General features: G+C 51.6%; 1 protein-coding gene and 1 long non-coding RNA gene across 2 annotated transcripts in view; both read left to right on the forward strand.

The window, feature by feature from the left end:
* LOC103670100 (transformation/transcription domain associated protein) overlaps positions 1-10,756 on the forward strand; it is a 110,220-nt gene extending 99,464 nt beyond the window's left edge. Inside the window, exons 68-71 of the mRNA XM_040634781.1 lie at positions 2,743-2,927; positions 7,048-7,251; positions 7,339-7,533; positions 9,618-10,756. Coding sequence (XP_040490715.1) covers positions 2,743-2,927; positions 7,048-7,251; positions 7,339-7,533; positions 9,618-9,902 — 869 coding nt within the window. The 3' untranslated portion in view covers positions 9,903-10,756. The remainder of the gene's footprint in view (positions 1-2,742; positions 2,928-7,047; positions 7,252-7,338; positions 7,534-9,617) is intronic.
* Positions 10,757-11,463: 707 nt separating this feature from the next.
* Positions 11,464-21,351, forward strand: LOC121103733. The gene is made up of 3 exons (XR_005835948.1): positions 11,464-11,935; positions 18,778-18,865; positions 19,612-21,351. It is a non-coding gene; the product is annotated as an uncharacterized LOC121103733 (long non-coding RNA).
* Positions 21,352-22,954: the final 1,603 nt, after the last annotated feature.

Below are 22,954 nucleotides of genomic sequence, written 5' to 3' on the forward strand. Positions count from 1 at the left end.
CCCCCCCCCCCCCAGTTCTGCAGCTGGGGTGCTCAGTCAGCAGCTCACCGTGAGGTCCTGAGGCGGGACCCCGTGGCTGATGGTTTTCAAGCTACAGCGTCCTCTTCTCTTCCTGCGTTTTCCCTCTGCCACGGGGTCTTCCCCGCGTCGTAAAAGACGGTCGCACCGTTCCTGTGTCGTCAGAGTGACGGCCGTGCCTGCAGGGGCCTGTCTTGCCGCGACAGCTCCGGACGCCGTTCTTGTAAAGTTCCCTTTTCTTCTCAAAGAAAAGGCCTGGAAGTTGAGGCCCCGGGGAGCTGGCGTCTCACTGTGTGCCTGCTTGGCTAGGTTCATGCCCAGGGTGGAGATCGTGCAGAAGCACAACACCGCGGCCCGGAGGCTCTACATCCGCGGCCACAACGGCAAGATCTACCCGTACCTCGTCATGAACGACGCCTGCCTGACGGAGTCCCGGCGAGAGGAGCGCGTGCTGCAGCTGCTCCGCCTGCTGAACCCCTGTCTGGAGAAGAGGAAGGAGACCACCAAGAGGCACTTATTCTTCACAGGTACGAGGGGTGCCCTCGGGTGCGCAGCCGCTCCCATCAGCCTCTGCGGGTTTTCACGCGCGCATCTCCTGGGAGCGGAGAGGGCCCTGAAGCATGCCAAGCCGGGAGGCTTCTGGAACCAGGGCCCTGCTCCCAGAAGAAGCCGCTCCCCAGCCTTGAGGCTCCGCACTGCACGACAAGTGTCTGATGATTATTTGTTCGGCAAAGGGGGTGCCGTGGCTGCGGCCACTGCTGTTTCTCCCCGCCCAGGAACCCGTCCCCGCTCTGGTGAAACGGGGGCTGAGCGCAGGGTGTGTTGTGAGCTTGTTTGCGGGAGGTCTCTGAACGACTCCTGGAGCCCACGCTGCGCCGAGTGGCCACGGCCGGCATGTGCCTCCCCGGGGGAAATGCAGCACGAGGGAGCTGAGAAGCCCTGTGAAGGCCACAGAAATCTTGGTCGCGCGGTGACCAGCAGCCTCTCAGTAAGGTCTTTCCATGCCAACTCATGGCTGGTTCGTGAGTGACCCCTTTCTGTCTGTAGCAGGGGCAGAGGTGAGCTGCCTGTCGTCCCATTCAAAGAAGAGAACCAGTTAAAACATTTTAGCATCTGATCTCTGAGGTTAGGAGCCCATTGCAATGAATGTTATCTAGTCCCATATGGAACTTTCTTCTGACCACTAAGAATCCAACCCATTTTGACCTAAAATCTCTTACCCTTAAGTTCAATATCCCCACAGTAAGAAGTAGATCACAGAAACGAGTCTGTAGAAAACCAGATACATGTTAACATGTATGTAATGTGATCTATAGTGTGGATCACATCTGGGGGTGATAGACGGTTCTTGGCTTTTTCCAAAGAAACAAACTCTTGGTCAGCATCAAACGACAGTTCAGATAGGTGCCCTTGAGTCACTGTGGAATTTCTTGATGGATTGAAGCCATGGCAGCAAGCCAGTAATTGTGCTTTCACGAATATTAGGCCGAATTCACTCTGGGCTCATTAGAAGTCAGAAGCGTGTGTGTGTGCGTGCACGTGCGCACACCACACTGACACCCAGTGCGGGTGCAGGCGGTCACAGTGGCCTAGGGACAGGCTGGTGCGGCTGCGGCAAAGGGTCACAGCTTCCGCTGGACCACTCAGCAACACCCGGGCAGCTTGCTGCTTGACCCCATGCTGGATAAGCTTGATAGTGCTACCTTCTTTGCTATCTTCTGGAAATTCCTCAGCTCTCTACAAAATATCTTCAACAAAATGTCTTAAGGGGCGCCTGGCTGGCTCAGTCAGTAGAGCACATGACTCTTAATCTCGGAGTCGTGAGTTCAAGCCCCACTTGGGCATAGAGCTTACTTTAAAAAAAAAAAAAAAAGAGTCTTAGTAATATTACCTTGATCTAATATTCTTACAGTATTATTTAGTCTACCAGCAACCTAGTGGGGTACATACTATACTCTCATTTACGGATGAAGAAATGGAAGTTCATAGAAGTCCAGTGACCGTTCCCGAGGTCACATCACCGGGAAAACAGACTTGGGATGTGGGTGCGGGCTGTCTGGCTCCGGAGCGGGCAGGCCCGGCACCTTCTGGTCGAGTGCAGTCCCGATGGAGGGTATCACCTTGTGAGGTGAATTGCTTCTTAGACGACGTCTCCAGTGCGAGAGTGGTCATCAGGGTGCATCCGGGTCCCGGTGCGTCTCCCTCTCAGTCCAGCTCCACGAAGTAACTGGCTCGAGTGATCAGATTCGCTCTGGGAGCTGCCCGAGGCTGAACCACAGAACACAGAAAAGGACTGGAGTGTTTGCCTCATTTCCCCAAGATGGGGCCAGCCATCCCGACGCTAGAAGACAGGTTAACGTAACTGCCCTCAATGGGCACCTTGGAGTGAGTGGGAAGCTTGAACTCTGCCGATAGAACCCCGTGGAGGAGGGCCTCTGCAGAGTGAACTGCTGGCAGAGTCTCTAGTTTTTATTTTTGAGGATTGCTTTCTAAAGAATTTCTGTTCACCTGTGTCTTAATCACAAGGTAATGGCAGCTCAGGCCCCGTCACCTAGGAGGCTGGGCTTCAAGTTGAGTTAGGACGCGGCGTGTGACTTCCAGCTCGATCCCCTTCCTCTGCTCACGAAGGGCTGAGTGAGCTGCTCCCGGGACGTCCCTGGGAGTGAAGTCGAGCGTTACCCGGGTGTGTTCTAAGTCTGTTCCCATGTCCTTCTTTGTCCTCAGTGCCGCGAGTGGTGGCGGTGTCCCCACAGATGCGCCTCGTGGAAGACAACCCCTCTTCTCTTTCCCTCGTGGAGATCTATAAGCAGCGCTGTGCCAAGAAGGGCATCGAGCATGACAACCCCATCTCCCGGTACTACGACAGACTGGCCACGGTGCAGGCGCGCGGGACCCAAGCCAGCCACCAGGTACCGAATCGGGGCGGCCAGAAGCGTGAGCTGCCGTGCTCTGTGGCGGTGTTTCCACGCCGTGTGTGCGTAGACAAGTCACGGGCAGCTGAGAGGTACCTTTTTTCCTCCTTGGACTTGTGAGGTGGAAGAAACTAGGCCACCATGGACCCTAATGGAATGACATTTGCTGCAGAATAACTTTATGCAAAGTCATTTGGCAACCAGACTTGATCTAAGGGACACAAGGCTATTTATCCACTTAATATTCACATTCATCTGCTTTGCTGCTGGGCTGTTAGGTGACACACAGTCTGGGTACTGTACGTACTTTCTAAAATACAAAAAGTGGTGAGCCCTGAAACACGTCAGGCGCAGCTGTTTCGGTTGCCTTGGGAGGGAGCACAGCGCGGACCGCAGGAGGCCCTGACGGCTCTGGCCGCATCAGGTGGACGAAGGGCCCTCTCTGCCTGTAGATTCCTGCCCTTGGCAGAAAGGAGGGAAGGCTTGGGGTCTGGATGAGGAGGTTTTGTATGGGACTGTGTGCATTACCCAGAGGCAGCTCTCCTGGCCTGCTCCGCAGACACCACTGTGGTCCTTCCTGTGCCTCCTGAGAGGGCCTCACAGGTTCTAGGAGAGAGACCGTGGAGCTGGAGGCTGTGACCTTGCCTCCATCCTTCCATGTCCAGCTGGCCCGGCGGCTCTGCACGCGGTCTGAGCTAGATGACCCACCACCTTCATTAGTCTCACAGCTGGAAACACTCGGGGATCGTCACGTCAGCATTTCAGTTAGTCTGGAACCTGGGAGACTTTGTTTCTAGCAAGATGGAGCGCACAGGGTGCTTGTCTCACCCACCTGGGCAGCGCTCAGGGCACAGGCAGGGCTGAGGCAGTCCGGCCTTGCGGTCTGGTGCACCTTCGTGCAGCAGACTGACTGGAATCCCTCTGTTGTGACTGGCCTCTGTGGACAGAGCTTGCGGCCTCCCTTGGGAATTGGCGTCAGGGCTTCCTCAGGTCACAGGTCACTGCCTGGTCACTCTGTGACCAAGGACAGTTCTGAGGTGTCTGTGGGAGATGAATGGATTATATTCGTAAGGCTGCATTTGCCTTTGACGGTGTAGAAACTGGATGACCTCCATTTGCAAATATTTCCCGATACAAGGATCTCCTCGTGTTTTATAATCGGCTGCGTAACTCATGAATGTGATGGTCGGTTCAGCTTAGAGACCACGTGGGGTCCTGCTGGGCCAGCTGGAGATGCTGACAGCAGTACAGAACAGGCTGTCATGGCCCCTTCTTATTCCTGTACCCGAACTTGCTTCTTTACCAACTCTGCTTCTTCATCCTTTGATGTTTTTTAATACCTTTATTGAGATATCATTTACTTGCCAGAAAATTCGCCCTTTAAATTGTATGATTCAGGGGTCCCCGAGTGGCTCAGTTGGGTAAGCATCCAACTCTTGGTTTCGGCTCAGGTCATGATCTCAGGGTTGAGAGATCAACCAGAGATCCTCCTGGGCGAGGAGCCTGCTTAAGATTCTCTCTCTCCTTCTGTACCCCGCCCCCCAATACTGTAAAATGAAATGTACAGTTCAGCATTCTCAGCATATTCAGAGTTGTGCAGTCGTCACCACTACTCTATATACATTTCATCACCCCAGGGGCACCTGACTGGTTCAGTCAGTAGAGCATGTGACTCTTGATCTCAGGGTCATGAGTTCAAGCCCCACATTGAGCATGGAGCTTACTTAAAAAAGAAGAAAAAAAACATTTCATCACCCAAAAAAGAAGCCTCACACCCATTACTACCACTCCCTTTTCCTTTGTGCCCCCTGACGTTGGAAACCACTAATCTTTCGGTCTCGTGAACATGCTTATTCTTCATTATCCTATGAAAGGAATCATACGGTATGTGCTCTTTTGTGGCTGGCTTTCACTTAATGTTTCCGTGATTTATCCATTTTGTGGCATGTATCGGTTTGTTCCTTTTTATTCGTTAATATTCCCTTGTGTGACTATCCCACGTTTATCTGTTTGTCAGTTGGTGGACTTTTGGATTATTTATACTTTCTGACTTACAGTCTGTGCTAATGACTGAATACTCGTGTGTATGTTTCTGTATGGACGTATGTTTTCGTTTCTCTTGAACATGTGGCTCAGAGTAGAATTGATGGGTCACACGGTCAGTTTTATGTTTAACATGAACTGCCAAACTTTTCCCAGGTGATTACAGTGTATAAGGGTTCTCTTTTCTCTGCATTCTTGCCAATAGTTAATCTGTCTTTTCAGTTATAGTTCTCATTCATTTGGTTGATAACAAGTGATATTGAGCAGCTTTTCTGTGCTAAGTAGCTGTTTGCATATTTTATTTGGAGAAATGTCTATTTAAGTCCTTTGCTCATTTTTAAATTATATGATTTGTCTTTTTATTATTCTAAGAATTCTTTGTATGCCCTTGGCTGCAGGTGATGTCACTTTATTTCCTGTGTATTGGCTATGTTGTCTTGATTTTTTTGTTGAAAACTGGGTATTTTTAATAATACATGGCAACTCTAGAAATCCGATCCTTTCCCCCAAGGCTTGTTATTGTTGCTGTTTGTTTAGTAATTTTCCTGGACTAATTTGTAAACTCTATGTTTTTGCCATGTGCAGCCATTGAAATCTCTGCTTAGCTAGCTCATGATTTGACAGAGATTTTCTCACATGCCTTGAATCAATAAGTCTTCCCCCTTTTTGAGGGCCTCTGTTTGTTGGGGAGAGGGGAGAAATGCCTTCGACATGTCCAAGTAATTTACATCTCTGCCTTAGCTTGCACTTCATGGTTATGTAGTCTCAAGGTCAACAGATGTGAGAGCATAGGGCTTTCTGAGGTTTCTCATGAGCATACAAGTGGTCTTCTAGATTCTTAGGAATATGTTGAAGCTTTTCAAAGCCTCCGGTGGGCATCTCATTCCCTAGCTCTTCCTCTTGTTTGCCGTCATCCTTTGTGCTCCTGCTGCTATCACTGCGGTGGGCATCTGCAGCGTTAAATGGTTGTCACTGATTGTTTCCAGCAAATGCTCTTCAGTTGAAGTAGGATGCTCCTCACTGACTGAACTCTGAATTCCGTCAGAGACAAGCCCAGTGAATGGGGCTTATTTCAGGAAGCTGCCAGACAAGACAACTAGTGATAATTCCCTGGAGATAAGGTTTTGGGGGGGCTCACTGAACCCATTTTCTTTGGCCAGTGGCTCTTAGGCTGCTGGTTTCTACAGCTTCTGTGGTTGCAAAGTTGTTGGTTTTCAAGGCCAGTGTGGAGGTGGGTAAAAGAGTATGGGAATAGGATAATTAAACTGGTACAGAGCTCACAGTCACTAAGATTCAGCCTTTCTTCCTTGAATAAAAGCAACTCAGATTGTTGTAAGCCTTTTTTCCAGAATTTCAAAAATTTTCCAAACTTTATGTAATATAAAAGTGGGGTTTTTTTTAAGTTTATTTTTATGATTTGTACTAGTGTTCATGATGGTCTGTGTGGTTCTTGGTTGCTTAGGGCCTGTGTTCTAGTGGCTACTCAGAGTCTATGGTTGGAGCTTAGCCCAGAATAGACCTTGTACCTTTACCATTTGGTTTAAGAAAAACTAAATTAACTCTAGTAAACTTTTTATTGAGACTGTCTTTGAATTTGTGGTGTTAGAAATAGTCTTATGAGTCTTCCAGCACAAAATTCAGCTTAAAGTGTTGTGTAACATCTGCTCTGCTTTGAGAAACAGTTTATAAAACTTGCGTTTTTAGTAGTCTTAGGTATGCAGTGTTGGATTCCAACTATTCGTTTGTTCTGTTAACTGGTCTAGTATATTCTGTAGTTAACAAGTTATAGTGTTCGGATTTTACCTAAATTCTTAGTAAGACGGATACCACACACCATGCAGCTAAGGCCTTTATTCGGATGGCTCTGTTGTTGCTTCAAGCGTACGACGTGAGCCCTAGAGGGAAACTGACATCCCCGTGTTTAGTCGAACGACATCACATATGTATTTGTCAACAGAATTCACTCTTTCGGTGCCAAGTAAGTATGAAAATACAATTTGAGAGTTTTCCTTTTGAAAAAAAACCAAACAAGTGAATTCGAGGGAAGCTATCGTGGAGCGATATATCGTTTCAGGTCCTTCGAGACATCCTCAAGGAAGTTCAGAGTAACATGGTGCCACGCAGCATGCTCAAAGAGTGGGCTCTGCACACGTTCCCCAACGCCACGGACTACTGGACGTTCCGGAAGATGTTCACCATCCAGCTCGCACTGATTGGCTTTGCAGAATTCGTCTTGCATTTAAATAGACTCAACCCCGAGATGTTACAGATCGCGCAGGTAACTGGGTGTCCCCGGGCAGGGCCTGTCCTTCAGCATCTGCGTTGTGCTGGGTAAGTTCTGAGAACGTCTCCTTCTGGTGTTCAGGACACCGGCAAGCTGAACGTGGCCTACTTTCGATTTGATATAAACGACGCAACTGGAGACTTGGACGCCAACCGTCCCGTCCCTTTCCGCCTCACCCCCAACATTTCCGAATTTCTGACCACCATCGGCGTCTCCGGCCCATTGACGGCCTCCATGATCGCTGTCGCCCGGTGCTTCGCCCAGCCCAACTTCAAGGTAGGCCACGATGGCTCGTGCGCGCACACGCGGGGCGGGGGTCGCTCGTACACCGCGCGGCCCTGTGGGCTGCCGGCCTGTTAGGAGAGGGTGGCAGAAAGCTCATTGTTGCTGTGCAAGTCAAGTTTCTTCGTTTTGGAAGAAGCGTTTCAAAATTTTTGCTGTCTAAAAGCCTTTAGGATGTTGAGGGACCAGTTTTACGCAAAGGAATTGGAAGCCTCTGTTGGAGGATTTTCCCAGCCATCAGTGTTGCTCGTCGGTTTTCTTCACTTGGTTTCGTAGCTGCCTTCCCTTGTGCGTTTATGTAAATCCTTCTGCTATGAAAGGGCAGAAGAGGGGCGCCTGGCTGGCTCAGTGAGCAGAGCGTGCGACCCTTGATCTCCGGGTGGTGAGTTCAAGCCCCACACTGGGTGTAGACATTACTTAAAAATAAAAGGGCGGAAGTGTTGTCTGCAGGATGGCACCTGTCTTCCTAGCGCTGTGGTTATGGGGCCCAAAGGACTGTGACGTGCAAGGCACACCCTGAGGCCCCGGCGGTGGCAGGTGCGATGGACGCCGTTGGCCACGGGAAGCTGTGGGACGGCTCTGTCCCCGTGACAGGCCAGGGAAGGCGGGCGGCTGTCAGAGCTCATGCCACTGGGAAGGGCAGACCGGGATTCAAATCCGGTTCACGCTGACTCAGAGCCTGTCTTCACCACCAGAGTAATTCTCTCCCCACAACTGGGGATTGAACACAAGTTATTTTCCTTTTAACTTGAGAGACCACTTGTACTTTTTTTTTTCTTTTTTTCCACTGATGAGCAGTTTGTGTCTCGAGAGGCCTTCAGATACCAGTTGCTTTCTGAAAGTGTTTACTCGGAACGGTTTTTAAATGATTAGCGAAATGCTTAACTGTGAGCACAGACTTCACGTTGTGCACGTCTTGTGGCTTTTCAGTGCTTGGTTGCACATGTCCATCAGCGGGGAGTGCTTTTTTGGGGAAAACACGAGTATGAACATGAGTAAAAACAGCCCTGAGATTTCTCGGTGAGGGAGCAGCCTGTGCTCTGATGCAGCGAGGTCACGGTCACTTACCTGGGACGTGAGGCTTGAAAATAGGAAATCCCAATAGATGGAAATGTTACACTTCTGGAAACAGTCCTAGGGCAGTCCTTAGAATGGCATCTGTTTGAAAACTTTAAAAAGAACGAAGAAGGCTCCCTATATTTCAAAGTCCTGTTACAACTTGGATAACACCATGCGTTACTCTTTGTGTAGACAGTGCAGTGTAGATGGGAAGGAATCGGCTGTCTCCAAACTCTGGACCCACATTTCTTAACAGTGTGAGTGTGGAGAATGCCCCTAAGTTGGCTGCCACGGAGACCATTTTGTATGGGAACCTTATCTAAAAACACATTTGGGAGTCTCTGCTGCTATGCCCTGTATATAAATGGGGACATTGAGGCACAGAGGGCTAAGTGACTCTCCCAAGGTGACCCAGGCGAGAAGTGGTGGAGCTGGGGCTAAACCCAGAGTCTGCCGTGGCCGCACGAAGGCCCGGGGTGGCTCTCCTTGGCCCGAGAAACAGGTCGTGTGACAGCCACATGCCTTGCGTCCTTGATTCCTTCCTGTCTTAGTCCAAGTGTGACCTTGTCACCAGGCCCTGCCCCCCTGCGAACTCCCTCCAAGCCCGCCTCGCCTGCTGTTTTCTGCACAGTGCCCATCACCACAGGGCATGCCGGGCATTCCTTTGTTAGGACCCAAGCCCCAGAAGGGCAAGGGACTGTTGGTGTTTGTCTTATTCACTCTTGGCTGCAGTGCAGGGAACAGGCCCTCGACAGGTGCTCAGATGCGTGGAGGGAAACAGACGATCGGCACCAGGAAGCCGTGGGACAGTAGCAGGTGCCATTGGACACGTGTGCGCTGGCTCAGACCAGACCAAAATGCTGTGCCTTTGGCCACTGCTCGGCCCCAGGCGGCTTCCCTGGGGCACTAACGAGGCCCCGGGTGCTGTGGCTCGCTGAGGTCGGGCCCAGCCCCGTGAGGAGGCTGCCCCTCCGGGTCGCGCTTGGTTAAACCAGCACCGTCTCCTTCTCTCCGCGCAGGTGGATGGCATCCTGAAAACGGTGCTTCGGGACGAGATCATCGCTTGGCACAAAAAAACGCAGGAGGACACCTCCTCTCCGCTCTCGGCCGCGGGGCAGCCCGAGAACATGGACAGCCAGCAGCTGGTCTCCCTGGTGCAGAAAGCGGTCACGGCCATCATGACCCGCCTGCACAACCTGGCCCAGTTCGAAGGCGGGGAGAGCAAAGTGAACACGCTGGTGGCCGCCGCCAACAGCCTGGACAACCTGTGCCGCATGGACCCCGCCTGGCACCCGTGGCTGTGAACTCGCCCGGAACATGAAGCACCGCCGGGCTCCGTGCCCGCCGGCTGCCGAGCTCCTCTCTGCCTGTGCCCCGTACCTGCTGCGGGGTCCGCAGTGTCGCTGGGCTGCCGTTACCCCGAGAGCTGGTGTGCAGGAGCGGGAAGTGTGGCTCGAGGGGGGCTGCCCGCCTGGGACGGGGGCCAGGCCGTCAGCAAGGGCAGAGCGGAAACGTCCGAGCTTCTGCAGTTCCCTTTTATGAAACCGGGATTCCCCGGTCTGGAATTTCTTTGTGAATTCTTTTTTATCGTGTTCCTCTCCGTGTGAATGTGCAGCTTGAACTGTAGAAGACGGCTCTGTATCGTCCATTTTTAACTCAGAAGTAACACCTCACAGGAGCTTTGTGCTTTTGTACAGATCTTCGTAACAAGTGTACGGAAAACCCACTTTGTTAGAGAAACAGGAAATTATGAACAAATCATGCTGGCTTTTCTCGAAGCACAAACTTCTGTGCTGTCTGGAACCGGCTCTGGGATCTCACCGAGCGGCTGGCGCGGATCAGCAAGGCTGCCTTCGCCCCGGGGGCTCGGCTGTTCCTACGTGTCAGGATTCGGATCCACTGGGAGAACACGCGCTCTGGGAGCAGGCAGGTGAATGTTACGCTTTTCATCGGCTGGCTCTTTGGGCGCCTTCGAGACATTTACTATCATCGTACCTGGAAAAACACTTTTTTCCTTCCTAATTTAAAAAGAAAACAGCCACAAAAGTTTGTTCACTCCAGTCTGTTATGTTCACATTTTTATAAATATGAGCATTGAGAATGTTCTATCTAAATTTGTACAGTGTGATTTTTTTAGAATAAATATTTTATAAAAGGATGTGTCATTCCTCGTGTGTGGAAATGTTTGTTTCTGGGAGGTGTTCTCTCAGCCCCTCGGGGACCCAGCCCCCCCGGGCCGGCAGGGGCCGCGCTCAGAGAGCCTGCGCTCAGAGTGGCTCTCTGGTGACGACGCCTGGGAGGGGTCTCAGCTTGGAACTTCGGGGTCCGAGCCCACACGCGGCGTCTCCTGTGATGGTGACAAGGAAGGCTGGTCCCAACTCTGACAGTATGAAACCTGCCTGGGAATCTGGTCCCTTTTCAGCTCAGTTCCCCCGCCCAGGGCTGCTGCCGGTTGGCCTGTGTGTGCAGAGGGGGAGGCGGCGGGCAGGACTGAGGCCTCCCCCCGCCCCCCCAGCTTGGCCACCTCCATCCGGGCGGAGCAGACGAGGCAGAAGGGCCTGCCCTGGAGGACACGGAGGGGGGTCGGTTCGCGAGCACACAGTGTGGTGTCTGAGGATGAGAAACTGGACAGGGCTTGCGGCTTGCGTTGTGAAATTAGGATTCTGAATTTAAAAGGACTCGCTCCACTGGCAAGCGCTCCGTCTGTGAGGGGGGCGGCCTTCCCACAACTCAGGGCCCGCCCGGCAAGACCCCTTTCAGCGCTGGGACTGAGAGCCCTCCGCAGGCCTTGCCTTTGCCTCTCGTTGTCCCCCAATGCTCCAGGCCAGCAGGGGGGGAAGCCTGCAGCTGATTTCATGCAATGTCCCCACAGATGGTGGGGGGATGCCAGTCTGTGTTTGGGGTGCAGGGTCAATGGCAGCGGGTGGCCACAAGGTGGGGCCATTGCACGGCTCACCAGTCCTGGGAAGTAGATGGTCCCTGAGCCCTGAGGGGGGTGCCCTCCACAAACTAGGGGTTCGCAGCTCAGAGAGGGGGAGTGGCTCGGTGGCAGACACGTGTGGTCGGTGTTTGGAGGAGGGAGGCTGGCGTGCCGAGGGCCCCGGGCTCTGTGCCCAGCTCGCTCACGCCATGCCCTCGGCGCTGCCCCCGCTTTCTAGGAAAACCAGCCTGGGAGCAGCAAGAGCAGAAGAGTGTTCCTCAGGGGAGCTCCAGCACCTTCTGCGCTCCATCCATAAGCGGGAAGGTCAGGGACCTGGAGCTGGGAGGCCAGAGAACGGGTCTGTTTCTGGGGGCCGCCCATGGCGTGTGCCCCTGGTTCTCCAAGCACCGTTCCAAGGTAAGGACTGTTATTAAACATTTATTGTGGGAAAATATACATAAAATACACCATTTTAACCATTTCTAAGTGTCCAGTTCAGTGACATTAAGCACATTCACATGGTTGTGTAACCCCCACCACCATTCTTCTCCAGTACTTTCCGTTGCGTGGCTGTGTCTACTCTAGGAATGCAGAACCGTACGCTCTTTGTCCTCTTGTGCGTGCGTGCTTCCCCCGCATCCATCCCCGAGGTGCGTCTGTGTTGGAGCCTGAGAAAGCATTTCCTGACTTCTAAAAGCTGAGTAATCCACGTGGCATCTGTACACATGCCGCGTCTTGTTCATTCGTCCAGCGACGGGTTGCTGTGGGTGACTGTGAAGAACGCTGCGCGAACGTGGGTGTGCGCGTCTCTGCTGGCCTCCCAGCGCCCGGTTCTTCGGGAACATGCGCGGAAGGGCAGTGGCGGCATCATACGGTCATTCTGTTCTGAATTTTTTGAGGGACTGCCATGCAGTTTTCCTCAGCAGCTGCACCATTTTACGCCCCAACCGGCGCTGTGCACGGGTTCCAGTTTCTCCGCGTGCTTGTCCTCGCGTTTCCTCTCTTTGTTGTAACAACCATCCCAGTGTTGGTGGGGCAGCATCCATCTTACTGGGGTTTCCGTTTCCCTTGTGATTAGTGGTTTTTGAGCATCTTTCCATGAGCTTCCTGACCAATTGTATATCTTCTTCGGAGAAACATCCATTCAGATCTCTTGTCCGTTTCCTAATTGGTTGTTGGGGTTTTTTTAAGTTGTAGGAGTTCTTTGTATATTCTGGATACTAGCCTCTTCCCAGATATACGATCTACACATACTTTCTCCCATTTCGTGGACTGCCTTCGCATTCTCTCGGTAGTGCCCCTTCATGCATGAGTTTTAAAATTTGATGTAGCCTGATTTATCTAGTTTTCTTTTGTTGCCTGTGCACTTTGTTGCAGTATCTAAGGAATCATTGCCAAACCGGCTGTCCCAAGGCTTTGCCCCTGTGTTTTCTCTAAGACTTTTACAGTTTTGTTCTAACATTTACATCTTTGATCCATAAGGTAGAGGTTCAACCTCATTCTTTTGCGTGTGGATACCCGTTTTTCAAGTGCCATTTGTTCCCAAGTGCCATCCTCCACGGAATGGCCAATTTGACCATATATGAGGGGGGTTTACTGATGGGTTCTCTATTCTATTCCATTGGTCTGCGTCCATCTTATTTATTTTTTAAGGATTCATTCCTTCATTCATTTTCGTAATCTCTACACCCAGTGTGGGGCTCGAACGTAGGACCCTGAGATCAAGAGTCGCATGTCCTTCCCACTGAGCCAGCCAGGCGCCCCCTACATATGTCTGTCTTTATGTTTATTACCATAGCTTTGTTGTGTGTTTTGAAGTCAGGAGGTGTGAGGCCTCCAACATTGTTTTTTTTCAAGATTGTTTTGGCTAGTTGGGGGTCCCTGAGATTCCCTGTGAATTTTCGGGGGGATTCTTCTGGCTTTGCACAAGTGTTGTTAGATTTTTGTAGGGGCTGCTTTGAATCTGTAGCTCCCTTTGGACGGTAAAGACATCTTAGCAATATTAAGTCTCCCAGTCCGTGCAGCCAGCACGTCTCTCCATTTACTTTGTGTCTTCTTCACTTCTTCATTTTATAATTGGATAGTTTTGAGTGTGCAAGTGTTTCGTTTTCCCGGTAAAGTTCTTCCTATTCTTCTTGATGCCACCACAAATGGAATCGTTATCTTAACTTCATCTTTGGGCTGCTCGTTCTTCACCTGCAGAAAACGGCTGACTTCTGTGTGTCTACTTTGTATCCCGCAGATTTACTGAATTCGTTTTTCAGTTCAGACAGTCTTTTTGTTTGTTTTTCTCAGGAAGAAAAAGATATTTCTTTTAAGACAGTGTTGGTAATAAATTTTCTTACGGGGGAAAACCATTTTAGTTGTTGGGCAAACATGGCAAGTCTGAAAAGCTAGGAGGCTTTATTTAGTTCAGTTTCTTGAAGGGAAGGAAGATAAGAACTGACTAAAGGTTCTCTGAAAGGCTTCACTTTAAAAAAAAGATCGTGGGAGATAAAAGATCTGAGTTGGGTCTCAAGGAAATGGTGGGGCTCAAGCATGGAGTAAGATGGGGGAGGAAGACGGCTTGCAAAGGCGGTGGGGCTCCTTCGGGAGGAGAAACTAGTTGTTTTGTTTTTTTTTTAAAGATTTTATTTATTTATTTGACAGAGACAGTCAGCGAGAGAGGGAACACAAGCAGGAGGAGTGGGAGAGGAAGAAGCAGGGTCCCAGCAGAGGAGCCTGATGTGGGACTCGATCCCAGGACTCCGGGATCACACCCTGAGCTGAAGGCAGCCGCTTAACGACTGAGCCACCCAGGCGCCCCAGGAAAACTAGTATTTCAATGGACACTTGGGCCACCCCCTGTTAATGAGCCAGCTAATGGTGGCGTGGGGGGGATGGGGGGAAACCAGGGTAACAAACACTGGATTATGAACCCACTGAGCTGGTGCAGGAATTTTTGTCCATCAGTAGAAAAATGAGAAAAATTGATGCACCAAAGTGAGATTCGTAAAGGACAATCAACGACAGTCTTTTATTATGAAAAGTTTTGCTCTTCAGTTGTCCTCCGTAAATGCAGTGCTAGTGATACGGATGACTGTTTTTAATTTTTTTAATGTTATCTTTGACAAACTAGAAGTAACTGTATGCCAGTCTACTGATTGTGGCATGTTTTACTGGTCTATGAAACAGAAGAGTTTAGGAAATACCAGTCTAGACAAGTCATAATTATATGGGATTCTGTATAATAGTTAAGATAGATAGTTATTTTTGGCTTATTTTTAATTCCAAAATTGAATGACAAGTCAAAAAAAAAAAAAAGACCTACATCGCGCATAGTTAATAGAAGAAAAATCTTAAAACGCCACCAGATATAATGCAGGACTATTTTGACCCCTACACCTCATGAATGTAGAGCGATACAAATGTGTCGTGTATTTCTGGATAACATGCGTTGTTTTTAGTGAACTGTGTAGGTTACTGGATTCATCTTGAGCATCTCACAGGCTGCGGTCCCGCCACCCACGTCAGAACCCCAGCACGGCAACTTCCGTTTCTCGCCTCCCGTCCTTTGTGCTTTGATGTTACACCTTTTCCTTCTCTATATGGGCCACCGCTGTGCCACCCAGGCGCCCCGCGACCACACTTTTTTCACAGAAGTAGTATCGTTCCCTCGTTTGGGGTGCTGCTTTGATAAAAATGCCTGAAAGCCTCCTTAGGAAAGTGGTTTTTTAGTTCTAACAGTTTTTTTGGTTTGTATTTTCTTAGGTTTTTCTATATGTAGGATTATGTCGGACAGTGTTCTGTATGTCTGTGGGGTGCAATCGGTTTATGGGGCTCAAGTCCCCTGTTTCATTTACTTGTTCTGTGTGTTACTGAGAGGGGAATATCAGAAATCTCCCACGATTACCGTAGAGTTCTCTGTTTCTCCCTTCGGTTCTGTCCGTTTGCTTCCTAGGTTTGGGAGCTCTGATGGCCGATGCATCCGGTTTATAACTCTGCCATCTTCTTTGTTGTATGATGCCCTTCTCTCTCTCTCTCTCTCTCTCTCTCTCTCTCTCTCTCTCTCTCGAATAGTTTCTGTCTCAAGTTTGTTTTGTCTTACGTCACTGTAGCCACCCCTGCTCTGTCATTACGGTTTGCACAGACGACCTTTTTCCATCCTTTCACTTTCAAGCCATGTGTGTCCTTCTCTCTAAAGTGAGTCTCTAGTGGGCGGCATCCAGATGGACCCTGGTTTTCTATCCATTCTGCCAATCTGTGTCTTTTGATTATGGAGTTTAATTCGTTTACATTTTCTTTTTTTTTTTTTAAGATTTTATTTATTTATGTGACAGAGAGACAGCCGGCGAGAGAGAGAACACAAGCAGGGGGAGTGGGAGAGGAAGAAGCAGGCTCACAGCAGAGGAGCCCGATGTGGGGCTCGATCCCATAACGCCGGGATCACGCCCTGAGCTGAAGGCAGACGCCTAACGACTGTGCCACCCAGGCGCCCCCGTTTACATTTTCTTTTTATTTATTTAAGTCCTCTCTACCCCCAACGTGGGGCTCAAACTCCAGACCCCAAGATGAAGCGATGCGTGCTCTTCCAACTGAGCCAGCCAGGCGCCTAACTCGTGTGCATTTAAACTAATTACGGATCGGAGAGAACTTACTTTTGCCATTTTGTGTTCTGTGTCGTACAGCTCTTCTCCCTTCTCATTTCCTCCGTTACCGCCTGCCTTTGTGTTCAGCTGATGTTTTCTGTAGGGACATTTCGGTTCTTTTCTCATTGGTTTTTGCATCTATTCTACAGACGTTTTCTTTGTGGTTGCCATGTTTTCTTGTTTCTGCCTTGTGATCTTTTGTTGCAAACTGGGCATTTGAAAAATGTCCCCGTTTTTGTAGACCATTTCTGCACAGAGGAGGACTTTGGCTGGTTGGCCCGCTGTGGAGGCCTCGGGTCTTCTCGGGCTCTTTCTGGGCATGCGTCTCCCCGGCCTGTGTGTATGCCTTTCTCACCGCCCCCACCAGACACATAGCTGCTCTTCAGTGTCTGCCTTTTCCTGAGTGTCACGCCTGTCTTCTTGAGCCTCGGCTGTTCTGCTGTGTTCATTAATCTTGTGTCCCAGTGTCTGCAGGTGGTCCTCTCGCGGTTTTCCCAGGCCAGGCCTGCGGCTGCTCGTAGCTTTTGGACTCGGACTGAGAGATTCGAGCTGCGCTGCTTTTGACTGAGCTCCCAGTCAGGTGACACAGAGACCAGTCCCTCAACCTCTGACAGGCTGTGGGGGTGGGGGGTGGGGGTTCAGGACATGGCTGCCCTTCCCCCAAACCATGCTGTGCCATGCCTGGGAGGGAGTGGGGGGCGGGCAAGGGCAGGTGAAAACACCTTGCAATCGCCTGTCTTTGTGAATGTAGCTTTTCCTTGACGGGCATTCGCTTGCCTGCTGTCCACGTTGGCTTCCCAGAGCTCCCAGCTGCAGCTGTTGGTCCGCTGCGTCCCTGGGGCACGAGGGCCCCGAGCTTCCTCGTCCTCTCTCTTGGCTGACGTCACTGTCTAGACCTTTCATTTCAGTGTTCTGTTTTACTGAGTTGTAATTTACAAAAAGTGTAAATTGAAAATTTTTTAATGAAAACTCATGTATACAAATGTATCAAGTCTTAAAACCCAGACTAAATCCGGCCCTTGAGTCCCAGCAGTGAATCTGCAGTCAGGTACTCTCAGCACAGGCGCCCCCAGAACCTGTCCTCCAGCCCCCCGTTCCCCAGACCCAGAAGAAAAGGGAACAGTTGCTCAGGAGACTCACTTTTTCTTTTTTAAGATTTTATTTGAGAGAATGAGCGAGTGAGTGAGAGACGAGCAGGGGGAGGGGCAGAGGCAGAGGGAGAAGCAGGCTCGCCGCTGAGCAGAGTCCAACGTGGGGCTCGATCCCGGGACCCTGGGATCACGACCTGGGCCGAAGGCAGACGCTTCGCCAGCTGAGCCAGCCAGGCGCCCTGAGATCCACGTTCACGTCAAGCACAACTGTAAAGTAAGCCCCAAAGGATTGTAAATAACAGTAATAAAACCAAAAGAGAGAAATTGTCAAAATTGTCTTAGAAATTATGGCTTGCTTTATGGATTATTTTAACAGACTTAGTTACAACAAAAATTCTGTGTTAACGCTACCCACAAACAGAATGAAGCAGAATCATTTAAGTTAAAAGATTCACATGCAAATATTCTTCAGTTATTAATCGCTTGAAGAATAATTTTATCAAGATTCCAGTTTGAACCGCTGTATAATCTCTGAGCTAAAGGCAATAAAGCTAAAGGAGCAAAGCCTCGAAGTGACTTTGGTGCAGAGATAAAGCATCTCGGTGAGGTTCTGGATCGTTCAGCTGCCGCTTCGGAAGGCAAATCTCTGCCTCGGGCTGTGTGGCCCGAGCTGGAATCCAGCCTCTGGTGCGGACGTCTCTCTTGTCAGTGGAGTATGTGTTGGGCCAACAAAGACCACGGGAGGAGAGAATTCCTGGAGGGCAGCATCCTCATTTTCCTGAACGGAGGGAAGGACAGGTGCGCTTAGGCTCGGTCCCTGCGACCTCTCGGACCCGGGTCACGTCTGAGTCCGAGGGGAGGACCAGCATCTTGGCCAGTGGTTCTGGGCAGGTGAGCGTCTGAGCGTCTGGGTCTGCCCGGCCATCAGGAGGATGGACGCGTTCCGTGCAGGGTCCCTCTGAGCCTCGGGGGGACGCGGTCGCAGCCTGGGTCCCTGTATCATCACAGCCCCACGTTCCTTCTTCCTCAGGATCTGGCTCCAGAGGATTCCATGCTGGGCCTCTTGGGCCCTTGCCAGATGCTTTGCCCAAAATACTAGGGACATATGTTAAGCTTTTAATTCCTTCCGAGTAACTTTTGTCTGAAGTCTGCATTTTCTTTTCCTAAATGACTATGCGTGTCTCATGGGCAATGAGCTGGCCTCCAGAAAGGCCACTGAGGATTTCTGATGTTTCTGGAAGACCTTTGGTCTCTTGACCAGGTTGGAGCTGTTCACATACGTGTCTGACCTTTTAAATTGCTTCAGAAAGATTCTCCTTTCTCTTTACACAGGGAATTAATTCTTGATTGCGCGTCAGTAGGGATTCATTTCCTCATCTCTGCGCAGTTTCTGCTGGAACTCCTACCTTTCATTTTCTGCAACTTTTTTTTTAAGAGAATCATAAAAGAAAATGGGAAATTTTTAACATCCGGGTTCTGTGCCCAGCACAAGCTTTCTTTATGTGATCATGAGTTAATGTAAGCTGATTTTTTCCCTCAGAGTAAAGGAGTTCTCTGACTCAGGGATTAGAACCTGATTCCTAGAGAGCTGCAAGAATGAGTCAGACTACACCAACCCCGGGGATCAGGTAAACGCCAAGCCTATTTTAAATATTTTTTTCAAACGGGGGGGTGGGGGGATGGGCAAAACGGGTGAAGGGGAGCGGGAGGTACAGACCTCGAGTTATGGAAGGAGTAAGTCGTGGGGATAAAGGTGCAGCCCAGGGAACAGACTCAGTGCTATTGTGATGGTGCTTTGTGGTGACTGATGGCAGCCACGCTGTGGGGAGCAGAGCACAACGTGTGGTTGTCGGGTCCCTCTGTCGCACACCGGATACTAGTGTGACATTGTGTGGCAACTAAACACTTCAACAAAAATAATTTTTCAAACCCGGAAGATCCTATCACTTTCATATATAAATTATTACTGATACATTTTTAAATGATCTCAAACATTTATTTTTTTTAGAGAGAGCATGACAAGCAGGGGGATGAAGGGCAGAGGGAGAGAGAGAATCTTAAGCAGGCTCCCTGCTCAGCGTGGAGCCCGACATGGGATTCGATCTCAGACCCTGAGATCATGACCTGAGCCGAAATCGAGAGACAGATACTTAACCAACTGAGCCACCCAGGTGCCCCAAACTTCATTTTCTATGGAAGTTTATGCATTTTTTTCCAGTTTTATTGAGATACAGTTGACATATGACGTCGTACCACGTAACGATTTGGTCCATGTGTCTGTCACTGTTCGACTCTGACCCCAGTGCAGCGTTCTCTGGGGATTTTTAGCGGGACTTGGAAGAGCGCTGGTGACTTTCCTTCCCTGCTTTTCTAGCACAGGTTTGAGAAGTCTTGAGAAAAGACAAAACCAAAGTATCTGAGCCACATCAGTCGGTCTTCAAAACTCCTTGCGACGTGCTTCTGTGGGCTTCCCACTTCCTGACGGCGCCTGCCCTCCCGAGTCCACGGCCCCCTCCGTGTCCTCCCACGACGCCGGCCGAGCCCTCCTGGGGCTGAGCTGGGGCGGAGCTGCGGGACCGGCGGGGGGCAGCCCAGCTCCCCAGCGGCAGGACTCACCCCGACAGCCCACCCCGCGTGCCCTCCAGGCTTGTCTGATGCTTTGCTCTGTTCCCTGCGTTGACCTTGACCCCCTGTACCCCCCAGCCTTCTCCTGCTTCTGAAAACAGCTCTGAGCTCCCCGGAGAGGAGAATTCTGACGCAGGGCATTCCCGGGGCTGTCGGGAGCCTCCCTTCATTCCCCTGCGGCTGCTGCAGGCTGATTTGGTGGCAGGTGCTCGGCGCCGGCGGGGGGGGTGGTTTCGAGGCCCCTCCTGAAGACTGAGCTTTCATACATCAGCTCTTAGCTCCGTTGTTCCACACTTGAGATTTCTCTTCGCTTGTTCACTCGTGAAACTCTGGACATGAAGCCCAAGTGAAGACGGGAGCTTTCCAGATCATTATTAATGGCCTCCAGATTTGGTTGATTTTTCTTGAGTTTTCTTCCAGTCTGGTTTCCGTTCATGTCGTTTCAAGGCCTCCGAATTCCTTCTGTGTGAAGCTGAGCTGCTCACGGGTTCCTCCAGGAGGGCTCCTTGTCTTGTCTGCACAAAGCAGGCTTTTCGTGATAAAAACTCAAGTATGACCCTAACTATCACATCTGTGTGGCTGGTCCCCGGCTCAGGTCCCCTGCAGCAGTGTCACTGCTTGGCCCCCCACCAGCATGACGTAAAGCACGACAGCTGTCAGCAAGCAGGCTGGTGGGCGCTCCCCAGGCACCCACAGGACAAGGACAGTCAGAGGGGCTCTCGCCTGTTCTCCCCTGGGAGCCCGTGGGCAGGGATCCCGTCCCATGACCGACAGGGTCCCTGGGGCCAGAGGTGGTTGGTTCCTGGAGCTTGGGCCGCCCCGGCCCTGCCTGATGGCCCATGAGCCGTGGGGGCCGGTTCGCAGCCAGCTGTGGCCAACACTCTTCTTTCCCGCATCCTTCTGTGGCCCGAGGCCTCATCCGCCCTGTGGGGCTCAGAAAACTCCCTCCTTGCAGGCCCCTCCTGGTTTGGGTCTGGCCAGCTTTGGGTAACGTGGGAGGGGTTCTGGAGGGTCCCACACGAGGTACTCGAATTACGTCACTAAAAGCCCATGGAATGTTCAGTGTTGACGGTTCGGATATGAGCAGCTGTGAGCAAGGAAACTTGATTTCGAAGCCATCCTGCAAGCAGTGAAGGCCCCTTGGGACGCTGCCATCACAGTGGGGACCCTGGGGGAGCTGAGGGCTGGAGGGTTGGGGCGCCCGCAGGAGGCTGACCCCTGGCCAGCTCCCGGAGCAGCTCCACACCATCCACAGGCCTTTGCAGGTCCCCCGAGAGCCAGTGGAGCCTCCCCAGGCTGAGATGCGAGACCGGCCAGTGCGAGCTGCCCCACACGGGATGGAGTCCGCCTCCCATCCCTCCACCTCCCGTGGGAGCAGAGCGGGTGCTCTGTGGTGAGTGAAGAGAAGGGGACCAAAGGAGGAGGGTGGGGCTCAGTTAGAGGGCTTGGGGCCGGTCTTGGGCAGGCGCAGTGGTTGGACAGGCCTGTGTCCGGCCCACCCCTCCATCCAGGCATCCCCCAGCTCAGAGGATACCTGGTGCCGGAGAGCCGAGGGAGTGCGGGCCGAGGTGCAGGGTCAGCTGCTGGGCGCAGAGAAGGGCTCCGGGGTGGCCGCTGACAGGTGAGTGACGGCTGAGAGCTTGCATAGCCCCGTACCGAGAACGAAAGTCTTCGTATCAAGAATGGGGGGAGGTGGGGAGAGACTTGTAGATAACCTGTGGGCACCAAGGCCTCCCCAGGTCACCCAGCACTGCTGCCCTGTCCAGGGCACGAGGCGCTTTGGATCCGGGTTCCCAGCCCTCGTGCAGAGACAGGGAGGAACAGGGCCGGCGTCTCCTGTCCGGCTGTGGCTGCAGGCCGAGCCTGGGCCCTTCCCTGTTCCACTAAGCAAGCACCTTACAAGCATCTGTAGTCACTCACTCACCAGCACCCTGACCGAGGGACCACACATACCCAGGGGCCCAGAAACCTCCTTCGGCCCCTCCTGGACAGCTCCGTCCTCAGTATCGCTCCGTCTGACGCTTCCGTCAGCATTTTCATGCATCTTCTGTGTTGCTGTATCCGGGGCTCAAGAGTTAGGTTCCCCCCCCAAAGTCTCACGGTTAGGAATTAGAGTCGGATTCAAACTCAAGACTCTCCCAACCCCCGCCCCCCCAATCCTGCCGTCTCCCAGGAGGTCACAACCAGGGCCGTGTCTTTGCCCAGGGCCCCAAAAGATGGTTGGAGACTCTGGTTCTCTGGGTCCGAAACGTGCCCTGCACTTCCTAGGGGGCTGACTTGTGTTTGCCGGCAGAGGCTGCCCGGCTTCTCGGGACAGCTCCTGGCGGGACGGGGAGCAGCAGCAGCAGCAGCAGCCCGACGCCCTGTGCCCAAGGAGGCAGAAAGGTAAGACCCTCCTGTGGAAAGCATGGCTTCCAGGAACATCACAGCAGAACAGCGTGAGCCGTTAGGATGGAGCTCTTGCATGTCTCTATGGAATATATTTAAATGGTACAATGCCCCTGGGTGGAAGAGGCTGTTCTCTCCGTTTCACAATTGAGTAAACTGAGGCACAGGGTAGGTAACATGTTCAAGGTCAAGTTACAAAGCCAGGATTCAACTCCAGGTCCTGACTCTCAACGATGCAGTCTCCCCCGGAGGGCCTTCTGTGTGATATCCATCCGTTTCTGACCGTCAGGTACGGTAAGCGAGCTGTCACTGTGGCTGCCTGAGGGAAGGCCACCGTTTTATTTGGTTGAGGGGAGGATGAAGGAACAAACCAGAAAGTCTCAAAAGCGCGGACTCGGGAAGTTGTTGGGATAGTTGGCAGGGCAGGTGTGGGGACACAGGTCTACTGACTGTTTAAAGTCCCAATTACTTAGTAATAACTTTGAACAGAGAAAAAGCCCTGATGAGCCAGACGTTCCTAACCGGAGCACAGCCCCCTCACAGACAGCAGAGAGCAGGATGGCCTGTCTGTGCTGAGCCCACGGACACGCTCTGTGTTCCAGTGACCGATGGATGGGAGATGAGGGCAAATATGACCTGTGATGTCATGGAAGCTGGCAGAATGGGAAGCACTAGGAATCCGTCTCCACTCAGACAAAAACTGC

Source organism: Ursus maritimus, unplaced genomic scaffold (genome assembly GCF_017311325.1).
Source record: "Ursus maritimus isolate PB19 unplaced genomic scaffold, ASM1731132v1 scaffold_2, whole genome shotgun sequence".
Lineage (NCBI taxonomy): Eukaryota > Metazoa > Chordata > Mammalia > Carnivora > Ursidae > Ursus > Ursus maritimus.